The sequence below is a fragment of the Schistocerca piceifrons genome, chromosome 3 (genome assembly GCF_021461385.2).
Source record: "Schistocerca piceifrons isolate TAMUIC-IGC-003096 chromosome 3, iqSchPice1.1, whole genome shotgun sequence".
NCBI lineage: Eukaryota > Metazoa > Arthropoda > Insecta > Orthoptera > Acrididae > Schistocerca > Schistocerca piceifrons.
In genome coordinates this window covers 597,325,641-597,353,616 of record NC_060140.1, presented here as the reverse complement: position 1 = coordinate 597,353,616, position 27,976 = coordinate 597,325,641, and the positions used below count along the sequence as shown (strand labels likewise).

General features: G+C 43.1%; 1 protein-coding gene across 1 annotated transcript in view; it reads left to right on the top strand.

The window, feature by feature from the left end:
- The window catches only part of LOC124788868 (membrane-bound alkaline phosphatase-like), a 186,041-nt gene that overhangs the window by 108,398 nt on the left and 49,667 nt on the right, over positions 1 to 27,976 (top strand). The window contains exon 4 of the mRNA XM_047256151.1: positions 9,781 to 9,985. Coding sequence (XP_047112107.1) covers positions 9,781 to 9,985 — 205 coding nt within the window. The remainder of the gene's footprint in view (positions 1 to 9,780; positions 9,986 to 27,976) is intronic.

The window sequence follows — 27,976 nt, the reverse complement described above, 5'->3', positions numbered from 1 at the left end:
TGAACCCGAGTACAAAGTCTAGCCAAGGGTCCCACCAACATGGTGTAAACCAGAGTTCGACTATGTGTACCCTGCATAACAACCGCTACTATCCCTTCCACATGCAATGAGTGTAAGGATTATGAGCAGCGGATTTCCCTCTACGGAAAGAATTTTGTGGATGGTTTTTGCACTAGACCAGAACTGGTCTACATAATCGTCACCTCTAAGCTGCAGACAGTTCTCGGGAAATGGCTGAGGCGTCTCATCAATATCAGTTCAGCATTACCGTATGGGCAGGGATTCTTGGCAACAACATACTTGGACCGGCTATTATACCAAAACGCCTCGATGGAGGAGCGTACCTGAACTTCCTGCGGAATGTTTCGGCACGACGGAGCACCACCCCACTTCCACTATACAGTTCGCCGACACATCAGCACCATCTTCCCCAGACTTTGGTTAGGACGCGGAGGTCCTTAGCATGGCCTGCTAAATCACTGGACTTCAGCATCTGAATTTTTACCTCTGGGAGCATGCGATGACCCTTCAACACATGCTCATAATATTTTTTTTAACCTGGCTGCACGTACAGAGTCTGTGAATAGTTACAATTGAAAGAAAGCCGCCCTCGATCACTATTTTTAAAGAATTAACCGGGTTTCAACACTGATCACTGCTAGGAATGTCTTCCTCAGAATATAAATCAAAGAATGGTCTATAACATGGTCACAGAATTATGACTAAAAACATATGATACAGAGTAGAAGTACAGACGTATACAATAATAAATGACATATAATTACTGCCAGTCTTTCACGATGATTCTGTACTTATACTATGTATCACACGTTTATAGTCATAATTCTGTGACCATGTTATAGACCATTATTTGATTTAAATTCTGAGGAAGGCACTCCTAGCAGTGTTGAAACCCGGTTAATTCGTTGAAAATAGTGACCGAGATCTGTTTTCTTTTAGTTGTGTTCATAATAACTGTGACGCTATTTGGAGAGAGGTCGGAACGTGCGAAACAGTGCAGCAATCCATGATGCGACGTGTGAATGCATGCATTACATTCTACGGAGGCCAGTTTGAACATCTGTTGTGGTGTAGATGCTGACGCAGCTCTGGACTGTGTTCTGGATTATCTGTTGCCGTGCACGCTATTGGGATAGTTACCATTTCCAAACACATGTTCATAAGACCCTTTTTCTTTCTTTTCCAGTCAGGAATCCGTCCTTGCAGTTTATCGGTTTTATCGGTATTTACCCGATATATCCGAGGTCATTCAGTAATTAAAGAGACAACTTGGTCTGGAGGAAAAAAGTTTTCATTTTTACAAAACAATACTTTTTCTACTTTTCAACATACTCCCCTTGAACATTTATGCATTTGTTCCAACGGGTTACTAGCTTTTTTTATTCCGGCTGCGAAGACCTCTTTATCGTGATGTTTGGACCAATTTCCCACAAACTTTTTCACGTCCTCGTTGTCCTAGAACCTCTTCCCACATAATGCCTCCTTCAGTGCACCAAACAAATGGAAATCACTAGGTGCTAAATCAGGACGGTAAGGGGAATGGGGCAGTACTTCCCAGCCCAATTTGTCGATGGTTTCACGGGTTAGTTGAGCAATATAAGAACGTGCTGTGTCTTGCTGGAGAATCACACCTCTCCTCGCAGATCCACGACGTCTCTCTCTCATGGCTGGCTTCACCTCGTTTAAAAGCAAATCTGAGTAGTAATGGCTGTTCATTGTACGCTGCTCTTCGAGATAATCACAAAGAACTGAACCTTCAGCATCCCAAAACACCGTCAACATGACTTTTCCTGTTGATGCTTAGGTTTTGAATTTTTTCTTGACAGGTGAGTTGGTGTGCCTCTACTCCATGCTTTGTCTTTTTAATTCTGGCTCATAACAGTGAACCCAAGTTTCATCACAAGTTAAAATTTGGTTGAGGAAGTACTCACCTTCTCTTTCGTAACGTTCCTTTACTTTTGTGCACACTCTCAACTTTTTTCCTCCTTGTAGCCGCGTCAACTCCATTGGGACCCACCTTGCTCATGTTTTGCCGTACTTCAGCTTGTTACAGATAATGTTATGAACTGTACCAGTACTAACTTGAACCTTATCAACTATCATTTCCACAGTCCCACGACGTTCGGCACGAATAATGCCATCAATTCGGCTTTAAAGTAAGGGACTTGAAACTGCAACTGGTCGGCCAGAACGGTTTCGTGAGTCACTGAGTCGCGACTATTTTTAACTGCTATACATTCGACTGTATATATTCACTCGTTTCTCGCCTTTAGCAAGTAAAAAACGAATAACAGAACGTTGTTCAACTAATGTGGATGTTTCAAGCGGACTCGTCATCTCGAAATGTATTTTTGAGGTTATAAACAGAACAGTGTTGATACATGAGCAGATCAGGGCTCATCCTAGTGAATATATATATCAGTACGACGATACGACCATCATGGTCAAACATTATCATTTTAATTAATCATACTGAAAGGTGTGTGTGTAAATTTTCGTAGGAATTTTTCGAGTTTTCGATGTGTGGAAACGTGCTCGTAAGGTTTGAAGTCGTCAGACATGCGCGTGTAGCCTCGGCAGAGTAGCTGTGCTGCACGGAGGTGAGTTACGGGTGGTATTTGGTCTGTCAAGATGTACTCCAGATTTATCTGTTAATCGAGAAGGGAGAAAAGGAGACAGATTGTTGAAGTTTGGTGTTAGATGTGAACAGTCGAGTTTTGGTTTAGTAGTAGTAAGCAGCAACCAACGGAGGCTTTTGGGAATTATAGCCTAGATGAATGGGAAATTTATTGTGGAGGGAAATAGAATTGATTTTTACATTGGTACGATTATCCTCTTTGTGAAGAATGGATTGCAGGTAGTGATTAAGCCTGCTTTATCTGCAGCAGCGGTTTCATAATGTAGCATTCTCGTCTGACTCCAAGGTTAGGAATCGTTTTGCTTTTCATTTATTTGTTAGGATTTATCGATCGTTGTGAGAGAAATGAATTTAAGAATTAGATTTTGGAATTTTCTTTAAGGAAATATTATAGATATGAAGTTCAGTTTTTGTAGTTCTAGGATTAAATTTAGTTGGCTTCAGAGAGAATTAACTGTTATTAAAGTTCTATTAAATGTTAATAAGTCAAATGATATGAGATTGATGTTGAGTTCATGTAACCCAGAGTCATTTTTTACAATCCGAGAGTCAACTAATTTTCGATTTATTTAAAACCATTGTCAAAAATTATGAATCAAGAATTACAGCAAAGTGGTTTTGCGTATCTCAGTAGTTAGATTTTGTAGCTCTATAACAGAGACGCGCTGTAGCTACGAAAGCTGTTTGCATGACGTTATCCAGTGCGACTCAGGTAAGCCAAATAGTGTAGAGCACTGGTTATATGTTTAAATAACTTTCACTGAGACCGACTTCAGTTTCAAAATAATCAATTTTTCATCAAATTTAGAAGTCAGCTTTTGTGATGACAGTAAGTTTCAGGCAGTTAGATTTTTGTTTGCGTTCTCGGAATTTTTTGCGTTAAGGAAGCTATTATCAGTTCATAACATTAAAGACTGGGAGCCCCAATTTTGCATCTTACAGACAATTTGACATGAAAACACAATCAGCATTAAAAAGCCACTTTCACTAAAATAAATTCAAACTGGTGCATTGCGGCATACTGTTGCGAGGGCACACCGACTTCCAGATCCTTGAACATGGCACACTCACCAGTCAAAGTTATTGTGCACAGTAGTCCTTCCTCAGTGCGTCGTTTCAGTGCTGCATTCACCCTGACTTCACTTTCATGGATGACTGGGTGACAACGCGCGACCGCACCGAACTGCGCTGGTGGAGTAGCTCTTGTAACTAGAGGATGTTCGCCAAACGGTCTGGCCTTCCACTTTCCCCAACTTAACTCCGATCGAGCAGTTGTGGGATTTGTTGTGTAGACGTAGAGCAGCACGTCCACATGCAGCAGAACGACCATCCAGCAGTTAACCGCGCTGGCGAAGGAATGGAACGACCTACCACAGGAACTCCCTACCAACATCGTGGTCAGCATGGGAGCACGTTGCAGAGCGCGCGTGCCCGTCTGTGCTGATCAAACACCACACTAAGAACCATTTTACACCTTGCACAACGTCCAGGGGACCATCAGAAGTCGTGGTGAATTCAGTGTAATTATTGTCCTTGAATAATCAACGCGCTTTTGTTCGTCTCATTGCGCATTTCTTTCGATTACCTTCTGTACTACACTATAGCAGTTACTTCTATGTAAGGTCCACGTTTCGTCGAGCTATTACATGGCAGGGACACATCACTGAAACGTTACTTTCTTCCGTAAGTTTTGCACCAGTGAATCTGAGGCATGTATAGCTCGCCATGAAGCCACACGCTTAAAAGGTATCGACTATGTATAGTGATTGCTCAGCTTTCCTACTTCCAGTATTCCATTTCTTCCGACTATTCTTAACTTTTGAACGCTGTTGTATTATTTATTCCCATCTCATAGTTCTATATTGGCCTCCGCTTCGCATTAAAATGATTCGATTCACAAATGAGAGCAAATATATGAAGAACGTAAAATAAATGTAACTGTCGTGTGACTAGGGCCTCCCTTCGGGTAGACCGTTTGCCGGGTGGAAGTCTTTCAATTTGACGCCTCTTTGGCGACTTGCGCGTCGATGGGGATGAAATGATGATGATTAGGACAACACAACATCCAGTCCCTGAGCGGAGAAAGTTTCCGACCCAGCCGGGAATCGGATCCGAGCACTTAGGATTGAAATTCTTTCGCGCTGACCACTCAGCTACCGGGGGTGGATAGGAAGAACGTAGATGCACGACAACGTTTGTACCTCAATAGAATATATGCCGTCATTAACGCAGCACTGGGAACATAAACTATGTCGTTGCCTTACTTTAGAGAGAGGTTTACTCAAAGTTTACCACCAGATCTTCGGTTGTGTTGGTATTTCTTTATCTCTGCGTCATTCTCTCCCTTCTTCTGGAGACAGGACGCTTACTGTGCTTTATCATCCGTCGGAGGCAATCTTATTCTTTCTTCCTTTTTTGAGTCATCAGTGTTCTGACTGGTTTGACGAGACCCCCCAGGAAATCCTCTCCAGTGCCAACCTCTTCATCTCAGAGCAGCGCTTGCAACCTAAGTCCTCTCTTACTACATATATTCAAATCTGTGTCTTCCCCTACAGTTTCTACCGTCTACAGCTCCCTCTAGCAACATGGAAGTTACTCCCTGACATCTTAAGAGGTGCCCTATCACCCAGTCCCTTCTTATTGTCAGTGTTTTCCATACATTACTTTCTTCGACGATTCTGCAGATAAATTCCTCATTCCTTACCTTACCAGTCCATCTAATTTCCTACATTCTTTTGTAAGATCTCTTCTCAAATGCTTCTATTCTCTTCCGTTCTGATTTTCCACAGACCATGTTATGTTAGCATAAAATGCTATGCTCCAAACGTACATTCTCAGAAATTTATTGACGGCCGCGGTGATCGAGCGGTTCTACACGCTTCAGTCCGGAACCGCGCGCCTGCTACGGTCGCAGGTTCGTATCCTGCCTTGGGCATGGATGTGTGTGATGTCCTTAGGTTAGTTAGGTTTAACTAGTTCTAAGTTCTAGGGGACTAATGACCTCAGAAGTTGAGTCCCATAGTGCTCAGAGCCATTTGAACCATTTTTGAGGCCTATGTTTGACGTTTATTAGCCAGGAATGTCTTTTTTGCCAGTCCTTGTCTGCTTTTTGTATTCTCCTCGCTTCGTCCGCCATGGGTTATTTTGCACCCTAGGTAGCAGACTTCCTTGACTTCGTCTACTTCGTGATCCCCAAGTTCTGATGTTAAATTTCTCGTTGTTCTCTTTTCTGCTACTTCTCATTACTTTCGTCTTTCTTTGATTTATTCTCGATTCCGGCTCTGTTTCCATTAGACTATTCATTCCATTTAACAGATTCTGTAATTCTTCACTTTCATCGAGGATAGCAATGTCATCAGCAAATATTGTCATTTATATCCTTTCACCCTGAATTTTAACCCCTGGATTTGAGTCTTTCTTTTATTTCCGTCATTGTTTCTTCAATGTAAGATTGAACAATTAGGGACGAAACACTACGTCCCTGTCTTACTGCCTTTTTAATCCGAGCACTTAAATATTATTATTTTCCTTTTCATTTCTGAATTTCTTCTTCTGTAACATAAACAAATTTAGTCTGTCTTCTTCCTCTACTTTCCATCTTAATTTTCTGTGTGTGTGCTTTTTTTTTTTTTTTTTTTTTTTTACAGTCAGAAAGATCGCAGTCCTTATCTAAGTTATCTATCAAGTAATTAACTGCATAAAAATTCTGTAATTTTTATAACAAACAATACTGAGATATTAATAAAGAAACATCATTCACTTCAAATAATGAAGAACCATGAAAAATTTTGAATTTATCACTAGACCTCAAAATGTATTTCGGGATTTTTTAGTACTAAAAACTAATGACGCACTAAACATATTTCTTTCCATACATTCTTTTTCTATTAATAGTGAATCTAATTTTTAAGAGAACTCCAACGAATTCGTATGTCTTTCGTCAGACAGAGATCAAGTACGTGTTGTGTTCAAAGATTATATTCCATGGTTTTTCATTAGTATGTTCTTTGACAAAAAAACTGGAATTAAAGGAGTTAAGTTCAAGTATACGCCTGAATTCAATCAGTGGGAATGCTTCAGTCACTTTTATTTCCAGTATTTATTTGGTCTGTGGCGTTTCACCAGCCCTGTGCCATGTTCTCATATCTGAATGTCATTATTACATTATGTAGTGTTTTATATCTACTCCTTTCACTTACTGGCGTAAATAATTTGCTTCACCCAATAATTTTCTGTCTTAAATAATGTAATGAATGCAGCTAGATATATCAATGTACCATCAAATGGCTCTGAGCACTGTGGGACTTAACTTCTGTGGTCATCAGTCCCCTAGAACTTAGAACTACTTAAACCTAACTAACCTAAGGACATCACACACATCCATGCCCGAGGCAGGATTCGAACCTGCGACCATAGCAGTCGCGCGGTTCCGGACTTGAGCGCCTTAACCGCGAGACAACCGCGGCCGGCAATGTACTATCACTACATGTAGTAACTGATGCAGAAATTGTATGATAACTTTTAAATTCCACAACATAGTTGCTGGCCGCAATCACTCACACAGTAATAAATATAAAAAACTGGCTTTACAATTAGGTTTCCAGTTAACGATAAAACGGAAAGTTATAAATTTTATTCACATGGCATTACATGAAACATATAACTTTCTGCCTGTCGTTGCGTATTCGTTCTGGTACATGTGCAGGAGGGTGTGACATTATTAAGCCTGAATGCTTCCAGATTGTAGATAGTAAAATGTTCCCCTTTCACGCTTTCGACGCTTCCTGCGCACGGCAGCGCTTCCTGCGTTCGCAACATCCTGCTCAAAGTTTATGACTGCTGGCAGAACCAAAATGTAGATACAAAAACATTCCTTGTCACCTGTTCTGTGAATAAATTTGGAGCCGGCCGGGGTGGCCGAGCGGTTCTAGGTGCTACAGGCTAGAACCTCATGACCGCTACGGTCGCAGGTTCGAATCCTGCCTCGGGCATGGATGTGTGTGATGTCCTTAGGTTAGTTAGGTTTAAGTAGTTCTAAGTTCTAGGGAACTGATGACCTCAGAAATCAAGTCCCACAGAGCTCAGAGCCATTTGAACCAGCCACTAAATTTGGGAAGCAAAAAGTTACGCGCTGTTGAGAACGTCGGCAGAAAAGAGCTTAAATTCTGAAACACTAGTATTTCTTCACTAGCATCTTCATTTACTAATAGGTTTCATCTCGAAAGAGTCTAACTCACCCGACGTATAGATCTAGAAGTCGCCCGTGTCTATTACTCTACGATACTTCGCGAAACTAGCATTACAAGGGCTAATATAAAACAAATTAATATGCAGGTCTACCGGACTCATTATATATAATATTGATGTGCCAAAGAAACTGGTATAGGCATACGTATTATAATACAGAGGCATGTAAACAGGCAAATTCGGATCTGAGGTCGGCAACGTCTATATAAGACAACGAGTGTCTGGCGCAGTTGTTAGATCGGTTATTGCTGCTACAGTGGGAAGTTATCAAGATTTAAGTGAGTTTGAGCTTGCGTTATAATCGGTTCACGAGCGATGCGACACAGCATCTTCGAGGTAGCGATGAAGTTTGGATTGTCCCGTACGAGAATTTCACGAGTGTACCGTGAATATCAGGAATCCGGCGAAACATTGAATCTCCGACATCGCTGCATCCAGAAAACGATCCTGTAAGAACGGGACCAACGACGACTGAAGCGAATCGTTTCAAAGTGACAGGAGTGTAGCCCTTCCGAAAACTGCAGCAGATATCAGTGCTGGGGCATTAACAAGTGTCAACGTGCGAACCATTGTACGAAACATCATCGATAAGGGTTTTCGGAGCCGAACACCCACTCGTATACACTTGAAGACTGCACGACACAAACTTTACCCCCTCGCCTGGGCCCGTCAACACAGACATTGGACTGTTGATGACTGGAAACGTGTTGCCTGGTTGGACAAGTCTCGTTTCAAATTGTATCGAGCGGATGGACGTGTACGGGTATGGAGACAACCTCATGAATCCATGGACCCTGCATGTCAGCAGCGGACTGTTGAAGCTGGTGGAGGCTCTGTAATGGTGTGGGCGTGTGTGGCTAGAGTCATATGGGACCCCTGATACGTCTAGACGACTCTGACAGGGGACACGTACGTAAGCACTGTGTCTGATCACCTGCATTCATTCATATCCATTGTGCATTCTGACGGATTTGGGCAGTTCCAGCAGGGCAATGCGACACCATACGCCTCTAAAATTGCTACAGAGTGGCTCCCGGAACGCTCCTCTGAGTTTAAACACTTCCAATGGCCGCCAAACTCTCCAAACATCAACATTACTGAGCATATCTGGGATGCCTTGCAACGTGCTGTTCAGAAGTGATTTCCACCCTCTCGTACTCTTACTGATTTGTGGAGAGCCCTGCAGGATTCATGGCGCCAGTTCGATCCTTCGCTCCAGCACTACTTCAGACATTAGACGAGTCCATGCCACATCGTGATGCGGCACTTCTGCGTGCTCGCGGAGTCCCTACACGATATTAGGTAGGTGTTCCAGGTACTTTGGCTCTTGTGTGTGTGTGTGTGTGTGTGTGTGTGTGTGTGTGTGTGGTGTGTGTGTGTGTGTGTGTGGGTATTGCTTCTTGTGTTTTCTTCATGATTAGAAAGTTTTTAATTGTCAAGAGGAAACAGTCTTAACTAACGTGTAATTTCAAATAACACTGTTTTTATTTGACTACTTCCACCGGAAAAGGCAAGTTCAGGAAAGCAAAAACAACTTAACTATGAACCCCGAAAGCTATTGTTGAGATGAATTATAATTTCCTATTCCACTTCGAACACTGTTTTATTTCGATACAAACATACTTAATTTCAACTGGGTGTCTTAGACACAAGCTATTATTGATCAGTACCTTCTTGAAATGAACAATTAACGTGGGAACGACTAGATGTTAATAAGTATCTTTAAAATTTATTTTTTGTATGAGGTATGTCACTTATGTTTTGATTTAAAGTCACGTCGTATTACGCTGAAGAGCGAAGTATTAGCATTTCACGGAATTGTGCACAGTCCTGCACGCTACTAGAGTAAACTATGTTCAGCGTATCTGTTTCAGGTCGTATTGGGCGGGGGTCGTGCAATGTTCCGACCGAACACAGCAGAAGACGAAGATGGTGTTGGTTGCGGCAGCCGCCTCGACGGACGAAATTTGATCGAGGAGTGGAACGCAGACAAGTACGTTCGCGGTGTGTCCAGCCGCTACATCTGGAGCCGAGGACAGCTGCTACAGAAAGAAACCTTCGAGAAGGACTACATACTCGGTATACAAAATATTCCTATGAAACTGCTTTCTTTCTATTTTTTATCAGATTTATCATATGGTGTATTTTGTTTGACTTTAAACGAACTTCTACTCCTCGTACATGAATTACACACGCTTTCAGAATGAGTGGTCAGCGTATAGTGGCGGAGTAAAACGCTACACGGTTTCAACTCCAAACTAACAATACGTATCTGAAGAATATTTGAATCAGAGACATATTTCCAGTAGTGTATGTCATCCCCTTTCATTCTGACGGTGGCGACTCCTCGCGGCATGGACTCCACAGGACACCGAAGGTATTGGGAGACATATTAAACTGTGGCCCAAAACTCTGAGATTGGCCTAAGTTAGTTCAAGGAATGGAGTCGTCCGACTCGATGATGACTCTAAAGTTCTCATCAAGGCTGAGGTTAGGTGATCTGGAGGCTTACAGAAAACTAGTTACGTCCTTCTGTTTCTGAAACCATTCTGACGCAATTATGGAGCGGCTGATAATGAATTATTTTGAAAATTATTGTATATTATGGTTGCTGATGATAGACAGAAGTTAATGGATTCCATGTAAACAATTCTCGTCGAGAAACTGACCCAGTGAGATTCATTTTGCTTGTTGGAAAACGAGCTATGTTCATTGTCAAGGGATGGCAGACATTTGGGTACGGGATCTATTAATCGCTGGCAGTTCAAACGCATGGAGAATAATAGTACTTCGCAGGGAAATATCAGCAAGAGATGGGAAGGAACAGCATGTGCATTCACTGTATTTGCCTGGAGCTCATTCAACATCTTGAGGAGGATATTACGGCAGCCATTACAAGAACGTGGTGTAACCAACTGCAAAATAAGGGGCACATCGGACAAACCATGCCTGTCGTGTGGTCTCTGAGGTGATGATTCCAGCGACTCGCAGAGATGGTTGAGAATATGTCTTGCTCGCGGAGTTTCCACACGCTCACTGTCTGTAGCATCATCCACTTAACAGATCGTGGCTTCCCGGTTTAGTGCCGTGTGGAAGGCTTGAATAAGACTATATAAAGGTTCCGTGACAAGCCAGGCTACGACTTCACAGATTTCCGCCATAAGGTTGAGAACTATAAGGTCCCCTAAATTGGTCACGCATGAACTAATGGGGTGTAAACTACACATTGCAAGCTACTATCTATTTACCTGAATGTGGGGGAAGGGGCGAGGATACACAAGTATGTTGTAGATAAGGCCACTCGCTATGCAGTCCAGTTAAGGATAGTTGTAGGAGACCCGAAAGATCCAAAGACAAGCTTCCCAAAGGTGAGAGTTTTAAAATCCTGACGGTTAACTCCTGAAGAATTCGCAACAAACTGCCTGAGTCTGAAGAGCGCCTACAAAGCGGCGAAGTACTCATAAAACTACTTACGGAAAGCTGGTTAAAACCTGAAGTTGCCAGTACTGAAATTTTAGAGGAAAATTTAAGAATATGCCAAAAGGATAGGCTAACGTAAACTGAGGTGGTGCGCACGTAGCAGTAGACAAATTCAAATCCACGGAGACAGGACCTGAAGCTGCGTGCAAAATCATTTGAGCAAGACACAGTATCAGTGGTGGGAATTAAGTCAAAATTGTAGTCTTCCACCGACCACCAGATTCGATTCCTGATGTAACCGAAAACCTTAGAGAAACTCTGAGTTCATTTACACAGAAGTTCGGCAAACGTACTGTAAACAACGTAGATGAATGTAAATATCTTCAACATTTCGCGGCCCTGTCAGCAACTGTGTAAATATTAATTTTAATAATTAACAGCCTCAGTTTCAGTACAGCACTCGTGGCCGACGCATCGCGGTCGTGAAGTGGGGCCGAGGCAGTTCCAGATAGTAGTTTTAGCTTGACGATGTCCGCTATGGACAAACGGTAGTTACTGTTATTCTGAAGAAGGTTGGGTTATCCCGACTGAAACCTAGGTAAATTCTAGGCAAAGGGTGCAACTGAGGCGGTTAATTATTAAAATTAAAATTAGTAGATGACTGTAATCATTTAATAATCTATTGGGATAGTTACAATTTTGTTAGTGGTGGGCCTGACAAGGCACACTGTGGAGTATTACTAATAGCTTTCTCTGAAATCCATCTAGAACATATGGTTTCGAAACCCACTCATGATGGAAATATATTATATCTAAAGGTAACAGGTAAACCTGACCTCTTTCAGAATTTCTACATCGAAACTGATATCTGTGATACTGAGTCACTTGTAGTAACAGTGATTACCATAATACAAAGGGCAACTGAAACAAGTAGAAAGATTTACGTGTTCAGTAACCTAGACAAAGAATCAATAGTGTCAAAAATCAAGGAGGAACTTGAAACTAAAAGAACGGTTTACCATACTCTGGATAGATATGTACCCAGCAGAAAAGATCGTGATGGGTGAGACCATCCATGTTAGACTTCGGGGGTCGTAGTTGAATGTCGTCTCGTACCTTTAATTAACACTCACCACGAATTTTCGTTTGATGTCGCTTGTCGTAATAGCAAGAGGCGGTCGGTTCGTAGATCACTCACCTCTGACGCTGCTTCGATCTCTTCCATAAATCTGCTACATCGGTGTGCAAAACTTAACGACAAAGGTAACTTTCATATGAGGTGTGGCTGCAAAGTAATATACACGATGAAACTTGGACCATACGTAGGAAGAGATGCTACTGTGTAGTACAGTACGTAACTGAAGTAAATACGCAATGAGGCGATCAAAAATGACACTTTTGTTCTAACACAATAATAAAGCTCAAGCCACCGCTATCCATGATGATCCTTGGACATTGCAAAACGCCGAACATTGTCCATAATAGGGTGTGTAATCACCACAGACGACAATGCATGATCTACAACGTGTTCGCATTCTGGCCATAACCTTGGTAAAGAGTTCCATTGTTCCACCAGCACGGTTGACAATTGATGGATGGTCGTTGAAGCACATGGGGAATGAGTACTGTGTCAAAATACCGTTGACCGGTGAATGTAGCGTGCCCAATGAACGAGAGTTCAGTACATCCATGCAGTATTATGCATGCTCACACCATAACAACCTCCACCTGCACCACCAAAACTATCATGTTCGACGATGATGGTGGATGCATTATTTGTTCCCTACTCCCACCATACGAGTTTACGTTCAGCACTGGTGTTGAATGCACCGCCAATGGAACTTACCAACCTCGTTTCCAGTATGGGAGCACGTTGCAGAGCATGTACTGCCAACCGCGATGATCAGAATCGCAATTAAGAATCATGTCATGGCTTCTGCAGTGTCCAGCGAGCTAAATCGGGCTATTTTACTAGGCAGTGACACATTGTGTTGCACACTACTGTAAATAGCAGTTGACAATCAATGAAGCAACACTTTAGGATGCAAGACATTTATGTGCTGATGTCGAAAGGCAAAATGACTATATCCTTTCACAATGACCTGATCTGACGTGATGTCACATCAGTTTGGCAGGTCCACAAAAGAAATTTTTCACTACTGACCCACACAATATACAAACTTCAAAGAAAGTATTGCATCACATCGGCTCCTGGAGTTCCGGAACCTGTACGGAAAATTGGAATAGAAATCCACATTAGCGTCATTTCCGCCCTTTTTATTGCTCATGAAAGCCACACATTGCATGTTGTACCATGATAAATCGAAACCTTCAGAGGTGGTGGTCCAGACTGCTGCACACACCGGTACCTCTAATAGCCAACAGCACTTCCTCTTGCATTGATGCATGCCTGTATTCGTCGTAGCATACTATCCACAAGTTCATGAAGGCACTGTTGGTCCAGACTGTCCCACTCCTCAACGGCTACTCGGCGTGGATCCTTCAGAGTGGTTGGTGGGTCACGTCGTCCATAAACAGCCCTTTTCAATCTATCCCAGGCATGTTCTATGGGGTTAATGTGTACAGAATATGTCGTTATCCTGAAGGAAGCCATTCACAAGATGTGCACGAGGGGGGCGCGAATAGCCGTTCATGAAGAAGAATGCCTCGCCAATATGCTGCCGATATGGTTGCACTATCGGTTGGACGATGGCATTCACGTATCGTACAGACGTTTCGGCGCCTTCTATGACCACCAGCGGTATACGTCGGCCTCACGTACTGTCACCCCAAAAGAGCAGGGAACCTCTACCTTGCTGCACTCGCTGGACAGTGTTCTAAGGCTTTCAGCCTGACAGGGTAGCCTCCAAACACGTCTCCAGCGGTTATCTGGTTGAAGGGATATGAGATACTCATCGGTGAAGAGAACGTGATGCCAATCCTGTGCGGTCCATTCGGCACGTTGTTGGGCCAATCACTACCGCGCTGCATGGGGTCGTGGTTACAAAGATGGACCTCGCCATGGACGTCGGGAGTCGGGAGTGAAGTTGCGCATCATACTATGAGTCGTAACACAATGTCCTGTGGCTGCACGAAAAGCATTGTTCAACATGATGGCGTGCTGTCAGGGTTCCTCCGAGCCATAATCCGTAGTTATCGGTCATCCACTGCAGTAGCAGGCCTTGGGCGGCCTGAGCGAGGCATGTCATTGACAGTTCCCGTTTCTCTGTATCTCCTCCATGTCCGAACAATATCGCTTTGGTTCACTCGAGCCGGCCGGAGTGGCCGTGCGGGTTTAGGCGCTACACTCTGGAACCGCGCGACCGCTACGGTCGCAGGTTCGAATCCTGCCTCGGGCATGGGTGTGTGTGATGTCCTTAGGTTAGTTAGGTTTATGTAGTTCTAAGTTCTAAGGGACTGATGACCTCAGATGTTAAGTCCCATAGCAGTGCTCAGAGCCATTTGAACCATTTTTCACTCGAGACGCCTGGACACTTCTCTTCTTAAGAGCCCTTCCTGGCACAAAGCAATAATGCGGACGCGAAAGAACAGAGATATTGACCGTCTAGGCATGGGTGAACTACAAACAACACGATCCGTATACCTCCATCCTGTTGGAATGACTTGAACTGATCGGCTGTCGGAGCCCCTTCGTCTAATAGGCGCTGCTCATGCGTGATTGTTTACATCTTTGGGAGGGTTTAGTGACATCTCTAAACAGTCAAAAGGACTGTGTCTGTGATACAATATCAACAGTCAACGTCTTTCTTCAGGAGTCCTAGGAACCAGGGTGATGCAGAACTTTTTTTCATATGTGTATATTTATGAACATTCATCTGCCCACTTTCTAGATGCGCGACCGCTCCGGAGGCGTCCACACCGTATCACCGCAGGATGTGATCTTCCCTTTTGTGTTTTTTGGGGGTGGCAGGCGGTCCTTTGCCGCTGGTAACCAGGAATCATGCTTCCTTAAAAAGTAATGGAGTGTGCTTGTTCCCGGAGCCTCGAACGCGCCCATGAGAGATAAGAATATGTGATGTGACCCTGTATGCCCTGTCAATTGTCTCACCACCTGCAAGCGCGTGGGTCTCTACAAGCCGCTGCACACAACAAAGCATCTTAAAGATTTGTTGGGCTGAGACAACGTGGCTGCTCTAGCCGACGTTTAGGCCTATTTAGGCACGAACTTTACAAAATGTTTCTTGGTCTTCTTGTTGCATCAGATTTGCTTTCTATACTCGAGCTTTAAACTGATTCCTTGGTCGTCATCGTGAGGAGTTAGTGTGGTACTAACAGAGCCTGTGGTACTTTCGCATGTAGTTGGCCGACTTATTTCATAGGAACTTCACCATGTCACGAGACCTCTGTATGCAGCCACACGTTACTGTGATGACTGTGACGGACGAACATCGGTAGCGATACTCATACACCGTGCATCTTCCCATTTGAGGTCTGTCGTCAGAGCCGCTATTGAGGTCAGAATTTGCTGGAATAATATTAATTGCGGCGATGGTTATACCGTAAGTGGTGCATGGAAACGGCCATTCGATGTTGAAAGACAGCCCAGGTATAAAAGAGTTACCTACCATATATTGAAATTAGTATCAATGCTAATGACATCAAAGGCAATGACATTATTTCGGGTAGCATGTGGAAGTTACGTGACGTCTCAAGCACATAACATGGCCAACAGCATACGAAAGTAGGGCAGGGCCTTTTAGTGTGGCAGGGAACACCTTACGACGACGACAGAGGAAGTTGTTGAAAGAATGAGTACACAAACAAATCTTAAGCAGCAAGAAAACTGAAAAACATTTACCCAAAATTGTCGCAACGAAAAACTTCGTGATCACCGCAGCATGGGTGTGTCACGCAGCGACATACAGAGGAAGTGTATTGCGGAGCACGATGGTACGTTTACAAACTTGTCGGAGATATCGGTGTCGTAAATTAATGACATTAGTGTAATTTAATTTATGGAAATCAAATTAGCCGTGAATGAGGTGTCCTAAAATTAATCATACATATTTTTATTTTGAATGTGATTATAATGACCTTTAACAAAAATAAATTATAATACAGAAGAAACACAATAAATAATTAAAAAATGACATGTTAACTAACAGCACAGAACAACCAATGACCACCATATCAACAAATCAACAAACTTCATACAATCGCTGGAAATTAAGTACAACAAAAATACGCAACATTTAACTATATTTTGAGGCTGCTAACAATCATTTAATCCGACTGTAAGCCACGTATGCAATGTCATTGGCTAGGTTTTACTTATTTGTATGCCGTCGTAATGAAGATTTCCTGTCGAGTGGTTAAGGCAAATCGCTCTAATTATCATAGAGAATGATTAATATAACTCACCGTTATTACTAAAATTTTGGCGTAATGAATTTATGATTTACTTCAAATACAATTTCCTTAGACGTGCATGAACCAACTCATATAAGATAGCCCAGAGTAACCACAACCGAAAAGGTCCAGTTAACCGCACTGTCTGCCAGCGTTTCCTAGACACACTAGTGTTCACAAACTATACTCTCATAGTAATACATTTAACCACGTTAAAATACTGTAAATTTGTGTCTTTAGAGGTAATATTTACAAATTTAATGTCAGATGGGTACGTGGCGGTCTAAGGAAACGAAATAATTGCAGCTGTAGGTTCGTATCCAACAGTCGTATGGTGAATTTAAGACAGACGAGAACCTCGACTCAGTTTTCCGGAATGGTCTCTAAGATGTGCAGAGAGAAGCAGACTTTTGTCTAAGTACTAAGTGAAGTACACTGACGGAATAAAAATTGCAACACCAAAAAATAACTAATGGAGAGTAATGATATTTATGGAATACCTTTGTCTAGGTAACATATTTAAGGACTAACACTGCAAGGTGACTAAATGATACAAGCTCGAGATAAGACATTGAAAATGTGAAATGCTGCTACATTAATAACCACTGTTAGAATCAGAATGTTGAAAGAAAGCATGCAAAAGGATGCTCTGTGTTGCAGCCATCAGTTTGTGAGATGGAATTTTATGCCTTTTGCACTCGGTGCTCAACACGTGGATGGTTAACGCTGTTTGTGGATGACGCTGGAGTTGTCGTTCGATGATGTCACATATGTGCTCGATTGGAGACAGATCTGGTGATCGAGTAGGCCAAGGCAACATGTGGACATTGCGTAGAGCATGTTGGATTATAACAGCGGTATGTGGACGAGTGTTACCTTGTTGGAAAGCATCCCCTGTTATCCTGTTGATGAGTGGTATATCAACAGATCGAATCACCAGACTGATGTGCAAATTTGCAGTCATGATGAGTGGGATAACCAAGAGAGAGCTCCTGCTGTCATACGAAATCACACGCAAGATCATAAACTTACGTGTGGGTCAAGTGTGTTTAGGACGCTGGAAGGTAGGTTGCAGGCCCTCAACTACCCTCCTTCTAACCAACACATGGCCATTACTGGCACCGAGGCAGAATCAGCTTCGATCAGAGAACACAACAGACATCTACCCTGCCTCCAATGTGCTCTCGCTTAACGCCACTGAAGCCGCAAATGCACGCTGCAGGGCATCTGACTCGGAGCTGTTCTTGAAAAACCGATTTGTAACAGTTGGTTGTGTCACTCTGGTGCCAACTGCTGCTCAAATTGCTGCTACACATGCAGTACAATGGGCCAGAGGCCCTCACAGATTACGATGGTCGCCCCTCTCGGTAGTGCCAAGTGGCCATCTGGAGCCCCGTCTTTCTTGCGACCGTACATTCTCGTGACTACCGCTGCCAGCATTTATGTACAGTGGCTATATTCTTGCCAAGGTTTTCTGCATTGTTGCAGAAGGAGGATGCAGCTTCTCGTAGCCCTTTCACAAGACCTCGTTGAGGTGTTCATGATGGCGTCTTTGTCGCATGAAAATGCATTCTTGACTAACGTCTTCTTATTAACTTTCGAGAAGAGATTTACTTTAAATAAATAACGGAATAACTAGTTGTCACATCAAAAGAAATAGATAGATCAGCTACCATTTTTCGCCTTCCAGAATAACTATGTTTCGACTAACAAGATAAAAAGCACAGAAGCAAGGCTGAGAAGGTGAAGGAATGAGAAATGGAAAGAAGATGAAAAAAGGAAAAAAGTAAGAACAAGGGGTAGCGAAAGTAATGGTAGAGCTTCTATCTAGTAATCTAATTATCTTCGGTCCCGAGGTCGCCTTTTTGATTAAGAAATCTTCAGCAATGGCGGCCGAAGACATTCGTTGTAAGGAATCATCTTCGTTCTGCCAACGGCTTTGTCAAAGAGGGCGCAGGAACAAATAGAAGATCAGGACACCCTCTCACTCTTGGAGTGGGAAACTGTCCTTTCCATGGGGAAGGATTGACAATTATCAACGGTATGAGGATTCAGATGACAATGAAAAACCATTGCAGCAAATACACATAATGCGAATCTAATGTCATGTGGCGTTTAACTGAAAACCAGTCACCATGATATCTTCACTGGCAGACGATTCCAGATTAGCTCCCGATTCGGTTCCCTGGCAGGATACTACACTGAAGAGATGACCACGGAATAAGGATTTACTAACTAATGAAAGGAGCGTGGATTGTCATAAGATTGACTGTGGTAGGGGATTAAGAAAAAGTCTCATTCTAGGTATAGTGGATATCAACGAAGTGGAAAGAAGGTAATAGTTCACGTTGACATGAATTTAGGGTAATACCAAAAACAGCAGGAAACTATATCGAGGGTAGGATGCGTTACGAATAGGAATGAAGATCAGAGAGTGAGTTAGTCTGAGCAATTCAATGATAGGATTAATATCTTCAAAATCAACAGCTAATCAACGCCAACAACAATAATTTAAGCAGGAGATGAACAGAGGCACTGGACGGGTAACTCAATGTGTAAAGGGACATGAAAATACGAAAATCACGAAGGATTTGAAATCAGTGATAAAGTGACTTGAGGCGGTATTATGGGACAATATAGAGTCAGTAGTACGAAGAGGGTAGATGAAAAGCTACTTGAATTTTGCGGTAAACTCGAGTTAATAATAGTCAATACACTGCTGCAAAATCACAAGAGGAAGAAGTATGTCTGTAAAAGTTTTGGAGACACGGGAAGATACCAACTGGATTACAGCACACTTAGACAGACATACAGAACTCATATATTGAAATGTAAGACTTATTAGATTCAAAACACCATTTCGTACAGATGAATGGTAGGTTGAAGTTTAAGAGAAATATCAGGAAGAATAAAAATGGAAACAAGTAGGATACAGAGTAACTAAAGGACAATGACGTGTATTTGATATACCCAAAAGCGGAGATACTGCGATAATGAACACCACAGTAGGCAGTTCATTTCAAGAGGAACAGACACATCTCCAAAAAGGGCGATCACAGAATTTGGACAGACAAACATGTTCGACGAAACAAGCAAGTACGGAATTGCTCAGTGAGGGCCAGGAAAACAGCAGAAGAAGGCATTTAAAAATTAACAAATAGGAAGGATTGCGAATCTAAGGTGAAAAGACTGCAGGAAATATGTGACAAAGTCGAAAAATAAATGGTCGGCGAATGACATCGTCAAAACATAGAAATGTCAAAATTAAAAGCAAAGCTGTCAACATTAAGAGTGGAGGGTTAATTCCAGTGTTAAACGTAGAGGAAAGAGAGGATTGATGAAAAAACGACTAGCTACTGACTTGATGGAAGAAGAAATGGAACACAATTGAGAAAACAAAGGAGGACCGGTAATACAGAAAGGGTTTGACAAAGCTTAGAAAGGCCAGTGATTAAAGAAGGCAGAAGGAATGGATAACATTTCTTCGGAATTTCTAAAACCATCGAGAATAGCGGCAACCTAACGACCATTCCAGTTAGTGTGTGGAATATTTGACACTGGAGACGTACCCTCAGACTTCAGGAAAAAAGTACAATTTATGCAATCCCAGTAAAAGCAATGGCAAATAAGTGCGAGAAAGATCAAGTGTTCTGCTTAACAAATCATGCTTCATGAACGGAAAAGAAAATTGAGGCTCTGTTGGATGACTAACAGTTTTGCTTCAGGAAAGATAAAAGCCCCTAGAAAGAAACTTCTGGCATCGTGCTTCATAATGAAACCAAGACTTAAGAAAAATCAGGACATGTTCATAGCATTTGTTGTCCTAGAAAAAGCGGCCGAAAGTGCAAAACGGAGTAAGAAGGTGAGTGACATACAGTATATGTAAAAACCAAGAACAAACAATGGAAGACCAAGAATAAGTTCTCGGAGTGAAAAGACTGTAAAACAAAGCTCCAGTCTTTGTCCGCTGCTGGTCAGTCTGTACATCAAAGGATCAATGGCGAAAATGAAGACAGGGTCAGGAGATCAATTAAAATTCAGGGTGAATGAATACGAATCATACTATTCGCTTATAATTGCTTACCTCAGTCAAAGCGAGGAATTATTACAGGACATACTAAAAGGAATCAACAATCAACTGAACTCATAATATGGACTGAGAGTAAATCGAAGGAAGACGAAAGTAATAAGGAGTAGCTGGAGTGAGATGTAAACTTAACATCAGAGGTAGGAACCACGACATAAACGAAGTGAAAAAGTTGCAAGCAAAACAACATGTGTTGGAGAAAGCTAGGAGGGCATAAAAAGCAGACTAGCACAAGCAAAGTGGGTATTCGCTATCAAAAGATGTCTACCTGTTTGAAACATACGCCTTAAATTGGCAAAGAAACTTCTGGGAGTATACATCTGGATCAAAGCTTTTTACTGAAGTTAATCGTCTACTTGAATTAAGATGAAACTGGAAAAGAAGAGAACTGAAGCGTTTGCTATGTTTTGTGTTGTAGAAGGATGTTAAAAAGTAGAAATGGTAAGAAAAGGAAAGAGGGGATTTTATGTGCAGAATCGCCCAAGAAGGAAACCTGTAGAAAGCACTGATTATAAGGAGGGACAGGATTAGTGAATATGTCATAAGACAATAGGAAATAACTTCAGTGGTATAACAGGGAGCTGTAGAGCTGTAATGGATGACAGACTGGAATATGTTCCTCAAATAATTGAGGCAGTTGGATGTAAGTGCCGCTGTGATATAAAGAGGTTGTTACCATAGAGGAAGCCTTCTGTTGGACGCTTCAAATTAGTCAGAAAACTACTGCCCTCAAAATTGTACACTAACCTTGTAACTCAATTTTAAGGTAAAATTTTCCAAACAAATACAACGCAGAATTGTCGTCGCGTCTCGATCCAAAGTACTTTCCCGGACCTCTTTAACAAACCTGTCCTCGGCTTCCCTAATACTAGTTTTATGTTATTGCTATATTTCGCGTATTTTCTTACTATTATCGCTAACTACTTGTAGAATGTGGTGTACACAAAAGTTCACATCAAATATTGTAATGGGATACTTTTGCGCCAGCCGGAGTGGCCGTGCGGTTCTAGGCGCTACAGTCTGGAACCGAGCGACCGCTACGGTCCCAGGATCGAACCCTGCCTCGGGTATGGATCTGTGTGATGTCCTTAGGTTAGTTAGGTTTAATTAGTTCTAAGTTCTAGGTGACTGATGACCTCAGAAGTTAAGTCGCAGCCGGCCGCGGTGGCCGTGCGGTTCTAGGCGCTCCAGTCCGGAGCCGCGCTGCTGCTACGGTCGCAGGTTCGAATCCTGCCTCGGGCATGGGTGTGTGTGATGTCCTTAGGTTAGTTAGGTTAAGTAGTTCTAAGTTCTAGGGGACTGATGACCACAGCAGTTGAGTCCCATAGTCGCATAATGCTCAGAGCCATTTGAACCATTTGATATTTTTGCAATTACCCACATTTAAAAAGACCTGCACTCATTACAATAAGTAATTCATTAACGACCAATCTGATACTGCTGCTGACACTTTCTGCATAAACTTTTACGTGCACTGTGATGATTAGACGTCCTTACATGTTACGCTTTCTTGAGGCACGCCGGATGTTACTTTCGTTTCTGTTGAACTTCCGCCGTCCAATATAGGATGCTGCAATGGGTGTCCAACCAGGGGCCCAAATCAATGATAAAATTCAATTTCCAACTTCAATTTCAAACGCTCGCCACACGATGCTGTTCTTTTATCGGTCCATCCCGTTCTTAAAATTGTCACCCGTGCTATAGATGAACCCTCAGAGGCTCGTAACCGACCAAAACGGCAGACATGCTGGTCAGTTATTTTACGGGTATCTTATTTGTAACTCCGAAACTAAAGATTTAGAGATGTATAATGGGATTAATTTATCTAAACACAGGCAAATTTGGTGTTATTTCTGTACAGTTCGGATAAAGAACCTTTTCCTAGATCTGATCACTAAAACTCGGTACTGGTTAGAAATCTTCATATGGATTGCAATAAATGTTGCTAATGTTTACTATCTAATGGTACTGTAATTCAAATACCACATTAATTCTATTACTTGTAGTCGTATATATATATATATATATATATATATATATATATATATATATATATATATATATAAACTTGTTAATGAAATTTCATATATAAAATATCCCATTATTTACATCTAGCTTTCTTAGTTAAAGAATTATAAATTAATATATTCTCAATTACTTAAATGTGTTAACTATATACCTCCGACCACCCTCTCTTTTTTTCCCCTCAACGATGCGGCCAAAAATCTTCGTCCTCTTCGAATGTGGTCCAGGTAAGCTTAAACGATGAACAGCCCTGGGTGGTATTGGGTTATACTAGCGAAATATTCATAGAGTCGATCACATCTGTGATTATGACCCTATTACAGTTAGTTGTTGACAATTGGCTACTGTGTGGAAAGTCAATCGGGAATCTGCGAAGACAAAATCTACGTATTCACCTGCATTAATTGTTTCCAGGCTGTCGTGCATGAATAAAGTATACTGCGTATCATACAAGTGTTTATATACACTCCTGGAAATTGAAATAAGAACACCGTGAATTCATTGTCCCAGGAAGGGGAAACTTTATTGACACATTCCTGGGGTCAGAATCATCACATGATCACACTGACAGAACCACAGGCACATAGACACAGGCAACAGAGCATGCACAATGTCGGCACTAGTACAGTGTATATCCACCTTTCGCAGCAATGCAGGCTGCTATTCTCCCATGGAGACGATCGTAGAGATGCTGGATGTAGTCCTGTGGAACGGCTTGCCATGCCATTTCCACCTGGCGCCTCAGTTGGACCGGCGTTCGTGCTGGACGTGCAGACCGCGTGAGACGACGCTTCATCCAGTCCCAAACATGCTCAATGGGGGACAGATCTGGAGATCTTGCTGGCCAGGGTAGTTGACTTACACCTTCTAGAGCACGTTGGGTGGCACGGGATACATGCGGACGTGCATTGTCCTGTTGGAACAGCAAGTTCCCTTGCCGGTCTAGGAATGGTAGAACGATGGGTTCGATGACGGTTTGGATGTACCGTGCACTATTCAGTGTCCCCTCGACGATCACCAGTGGTGTACGGCCAGTGTAGGAGATCGCTCCCCACACCATGATGCCGGGTGTTGGCCCTGTGTGCCTCGGTCGTATGCAGTCCTGATTGTGGCGCTCACCTGCACGGCGCCAAACACGCATACGACCATCATTGGCACCAAGGCAGAAGCGACTCTCATCGCTGAAGACGACACGTCTCCATTCGTCCCTCCATTCACGCCTGTCGCGACACCACTGGAGGCGGGCTGCACGATGTTGGGGCGTGAGCGGAAGACGGCCTAACGGTGTGCGGGACCGTAGCCCAGCTTCATGGAGACGGTTGCGAATGGTCCTCGCCGATACCCCAGGAGCAACAGTGTCCCTAATTTGCTGGGAAGTGGCGGTGCGGTCCCCTACGGCACTGCGTAGGATCCTACGGTCTTGGCGTGCATCCGTGCGTCGCTGCGGTCCGGTCCCAGGTCGACGGGCACGTGCACCTTCCGCCGACCACTGGTGACAACATCGATGTACTGTGGAGACCTCACGCCCCACGTGTTGAGCAATTCGGCGGTACGTCCACCCGGCCTCCCGCATGCCCACTATACGCCCTCGCTCAAAGTCCGTCAATTGCACATACGGTTCACGTCCACGCTGTCGCGGCATGCTACCAGTGTTAAAGACTGCGATGGAGCTCCGTATGCCACGGCAAACTGGCTGACACTGACGGCGGCGGTGCACAAATGCTGCGCAGCTAGCGCCATTCGACGGCCAACACCGCGGTTCCTGGTGTGTCCGCTGTGCCGTGCGTGTGATCATTGCTTGTACAGCCCTCTCGCAGTGTCCGGAGCAAGTATGGTGGGTCTGACACACCGGTGTCAATGTGTTCTTTTTTCCATTTCCAGGAGTGTATATATATCCGAGCTGATTTCTTGAAAGAACCTTCTTCCCCCCCCCCCCCCCCCCCCAGTGTCGTCACAGTGTTTGAGCTTGGCGGATACTCCAGGATCTTGAAATGGCTGGAAACCAACTAAATGATGCTACGAGGGCTAGCCACAAAGTACATTACGTTTTCGTTTGTGTCCGTTACGGGCGGGGCTAGCGCGGCCATCTTGGTGTCAATGCCATTCCGCCGCTCAGTCGGCATCCTGCCGTGCTAGTGAGAGGTTCGTGCTGTACTCCGTTGAGTTACTGTGACAGTTTGAAATGTCAGCGTTAATTGAATATGCCGCGAAGTGTGAAGTGCGTGCTGTAATAACGTTTCTGACTGCAAAAAACCGTACACCGATAGAAATCTATCGGCAACTTTGTGAAGTGTATGGGGACAACATAATCACTGAAGGTGGAGTGCGTCAATGGGTCATAAAATTTAAAAATGACCGAACTAACGTTCACGACGAAGAGCGAAGTGGAAGACCCAGCATAGTGACTGCCGAACTTGTCAAAAAAGTCGATGCCGCGGTCCGTGAAAACCGTAATTTCACAATAACGGAACTCTATATGAGTTTTCCACAAATTTCACGAAGTTTGTTGCACGAAATCATTGCCGAAAAGCTTGGTTACCACAAGTTTTGTGCAAGATGAATACCAAAAATCTTGACAGATATTCACAAAACTCAGCGAATGACTGCAGCGTTAACGTTTTTGGACGCTTACGAGAAAGATGGCGGCTCATTACTCGATCGCATCGTTACTGGTGACGAAACATGGGTTAAGCATGTGAAATGCGAGACCAAATTGCAGTCAATGCAGTGGGGGCACACAAATTCCCACCAAAAACCCAAGAAATGAATGCAGACATGGTCGGCAAGGAAGGTGATGGCGACTGTCTTTTGGGACAGAAAAGGTGTGATTTTTGTGGATTTCCTGGAAAGAGGCACTACAATAAACTCTCAAAGGTATTGTCAAACTCTGCACAACCTCAGAAGAGCAATACAAAACAAGCGCAGGGGAAAGTTCGGCTCCAAGATCTTGATGATTCACGACAACGCCCGAGCCCACACGGCAAATGCCACTCGTGAAGTTCTCGAATCTTTTAAGTGCGAGTTGTTTCCTCATCCGCCGTACAGTCCCTACCTGGCACCGAGCGACTTCCACTTATTCCCAGCAATGAAGAAGTGGTTGGCTATGCAGCGTTTTGATGACGACGCACAGCTTCAAGAAGAGGTAACCACGTGGTTGAAGGCGCAGGCGGCCGAATTTTACGACGAAGGAATTTCCAAGCTCGTCCATCGCTACGATAAGTGCCATAATTTAAATGGCAACCATGTAGAAAAGTAATATTTCAGTGTGGTTTTCATCTGTATATAATTAAAAAAATTTCCAATACTTTATTTATTTTTAATTCCAAAACGTAATGTACTTTGTGTATAGCCCTCGTATAACTCTGTGCGCCTGGTCTTCTACCGCTTTTGTACACAGGAAAGACCTGCTCTCTTTTCCGGACTCTAGAGGCGATCCCTTGGGCAGGAAATTCTCGATAAATATGAGCTACGGAAACGTCTAATTCCGCAGAGTATCCAGTGTAAACTCTGGCATTCTGCCAGTGTCTGGTGTCTTGTTTCCTGTATGTAATTGTGTTTTACAATAAAGGGGATGCTAATATCGACATCTCTCATTTGCGAGCCTGCACTGCCGTCAAATATTCATTCGGCTATATTTTCATGCGTAAAAACATTTTTAAACGCGAAATTTAATATTTCTGCTTTCTGTTTGCAGACATCAGTTTCACTACCAATCCGACCCGCGAGATACTGAATTTTTAGACCTGTTATTAAACTTTACTTATGACAAGAACACCTTGAGATTTAGTGATTTTTTTTTGGCCAGGGTTTGATTGCGTAAATTATTGTAGGTTTCACACCTATCTCTTCTTAGGTATGCACGAGATGTTACTTTCTCTATCAATTTCTTTTGTAGCGAGAGTGCAGAGGTCTCTGTTTTCACAACATTCTTGAGTAGCGCTTGAGACAGAACGCTCATTTTCAATATACTGTTGGATTATACATACATATGCTAAGGGTTTCTTCATTGAAACTGCTACCTCAATAGAGTTACTTAGCATCAGGCTGTTTGTCTTCGTATTTGATTCTTATAAAACATGTTACAGGTATTGAACACAGGCTGTTGGAAATAATTCATATTTACATACGTTACTGACTAAATTTTTTGTTATAATATGCATCTCGAACTTATTACCAGACCACAAGTAAATGCTATATTATTTGCCTCTACAGGGGACTAGTAAACGGGAGCCTGTTGTTGACTTACCATTACGTCAGGAACCACATAAGAAGTATCTTCCATGTTTTGTCGCTAGCTCAGAATATAAAAAGACAATAATAATTTAATTGTTAATGAACGTCTCAAACAATGGCAGACGTATTGACACTCGCTTCCAAATTGGTGCACAACAGTGTATTCCCAGTCCGGATAGTCTGTTCACAAAACACGGCCCTATTTACATTGAGGTGACAAAAGTCATGGGAGAGTGATATGCGCATATGTAGATAGGGGTGGTATCGGGTACACAAGGCGTTAAAGGGCAGTGCCTTAGCGGAGCTGTCATTTGTTGTCAGGTGATTCATGTAAAAAAATTTCCGACGTGATTATGGCCGCACGACGGAAATTAACACACTCTGAATGCGGAATAATAGTGGGAGACAGACACGTGGGACATTCAGTTACTTAAGTGTTAGGGAATTCAATATTCCGCGATACAGAGTGTCAAGAGTGTGCCGAGAACACCAAATTTCAGGCATTACCTCTGACAGTGCTGTGGCCGACGGCCTTACTAAGCGAGAGCACCGGCGTTCGCATATATTTGTCAGTGCAATGCTAACAGATAAGCGACACTGCGTGAAATAATTACAGAAACTAGCGTGGGACGTACGACGAACGTATCCGTTTGGACAGTGTGGCGAAATTTGGCGTTAATGGGCTATGGCAGCAGACGACCGACGCGAGTATCTATGCTGTCAGTATGATATCACCTGTATCTCCTGGGCTCGTGACCATATCGGTTGTTCACTAGACTGCTGGAAAACCGTGCCTGGTCAGATGAGTCCCTACTTCAGTTGGCGAGAGCTGATGTTAGGGATCGAGTTTGGAGCGGACCCAACGAAGCCATGGACATGCCACGTCGAGCTGCTGCAATACGCCGTGGAAAAAGAGACCCGTCACGATTTTGGGT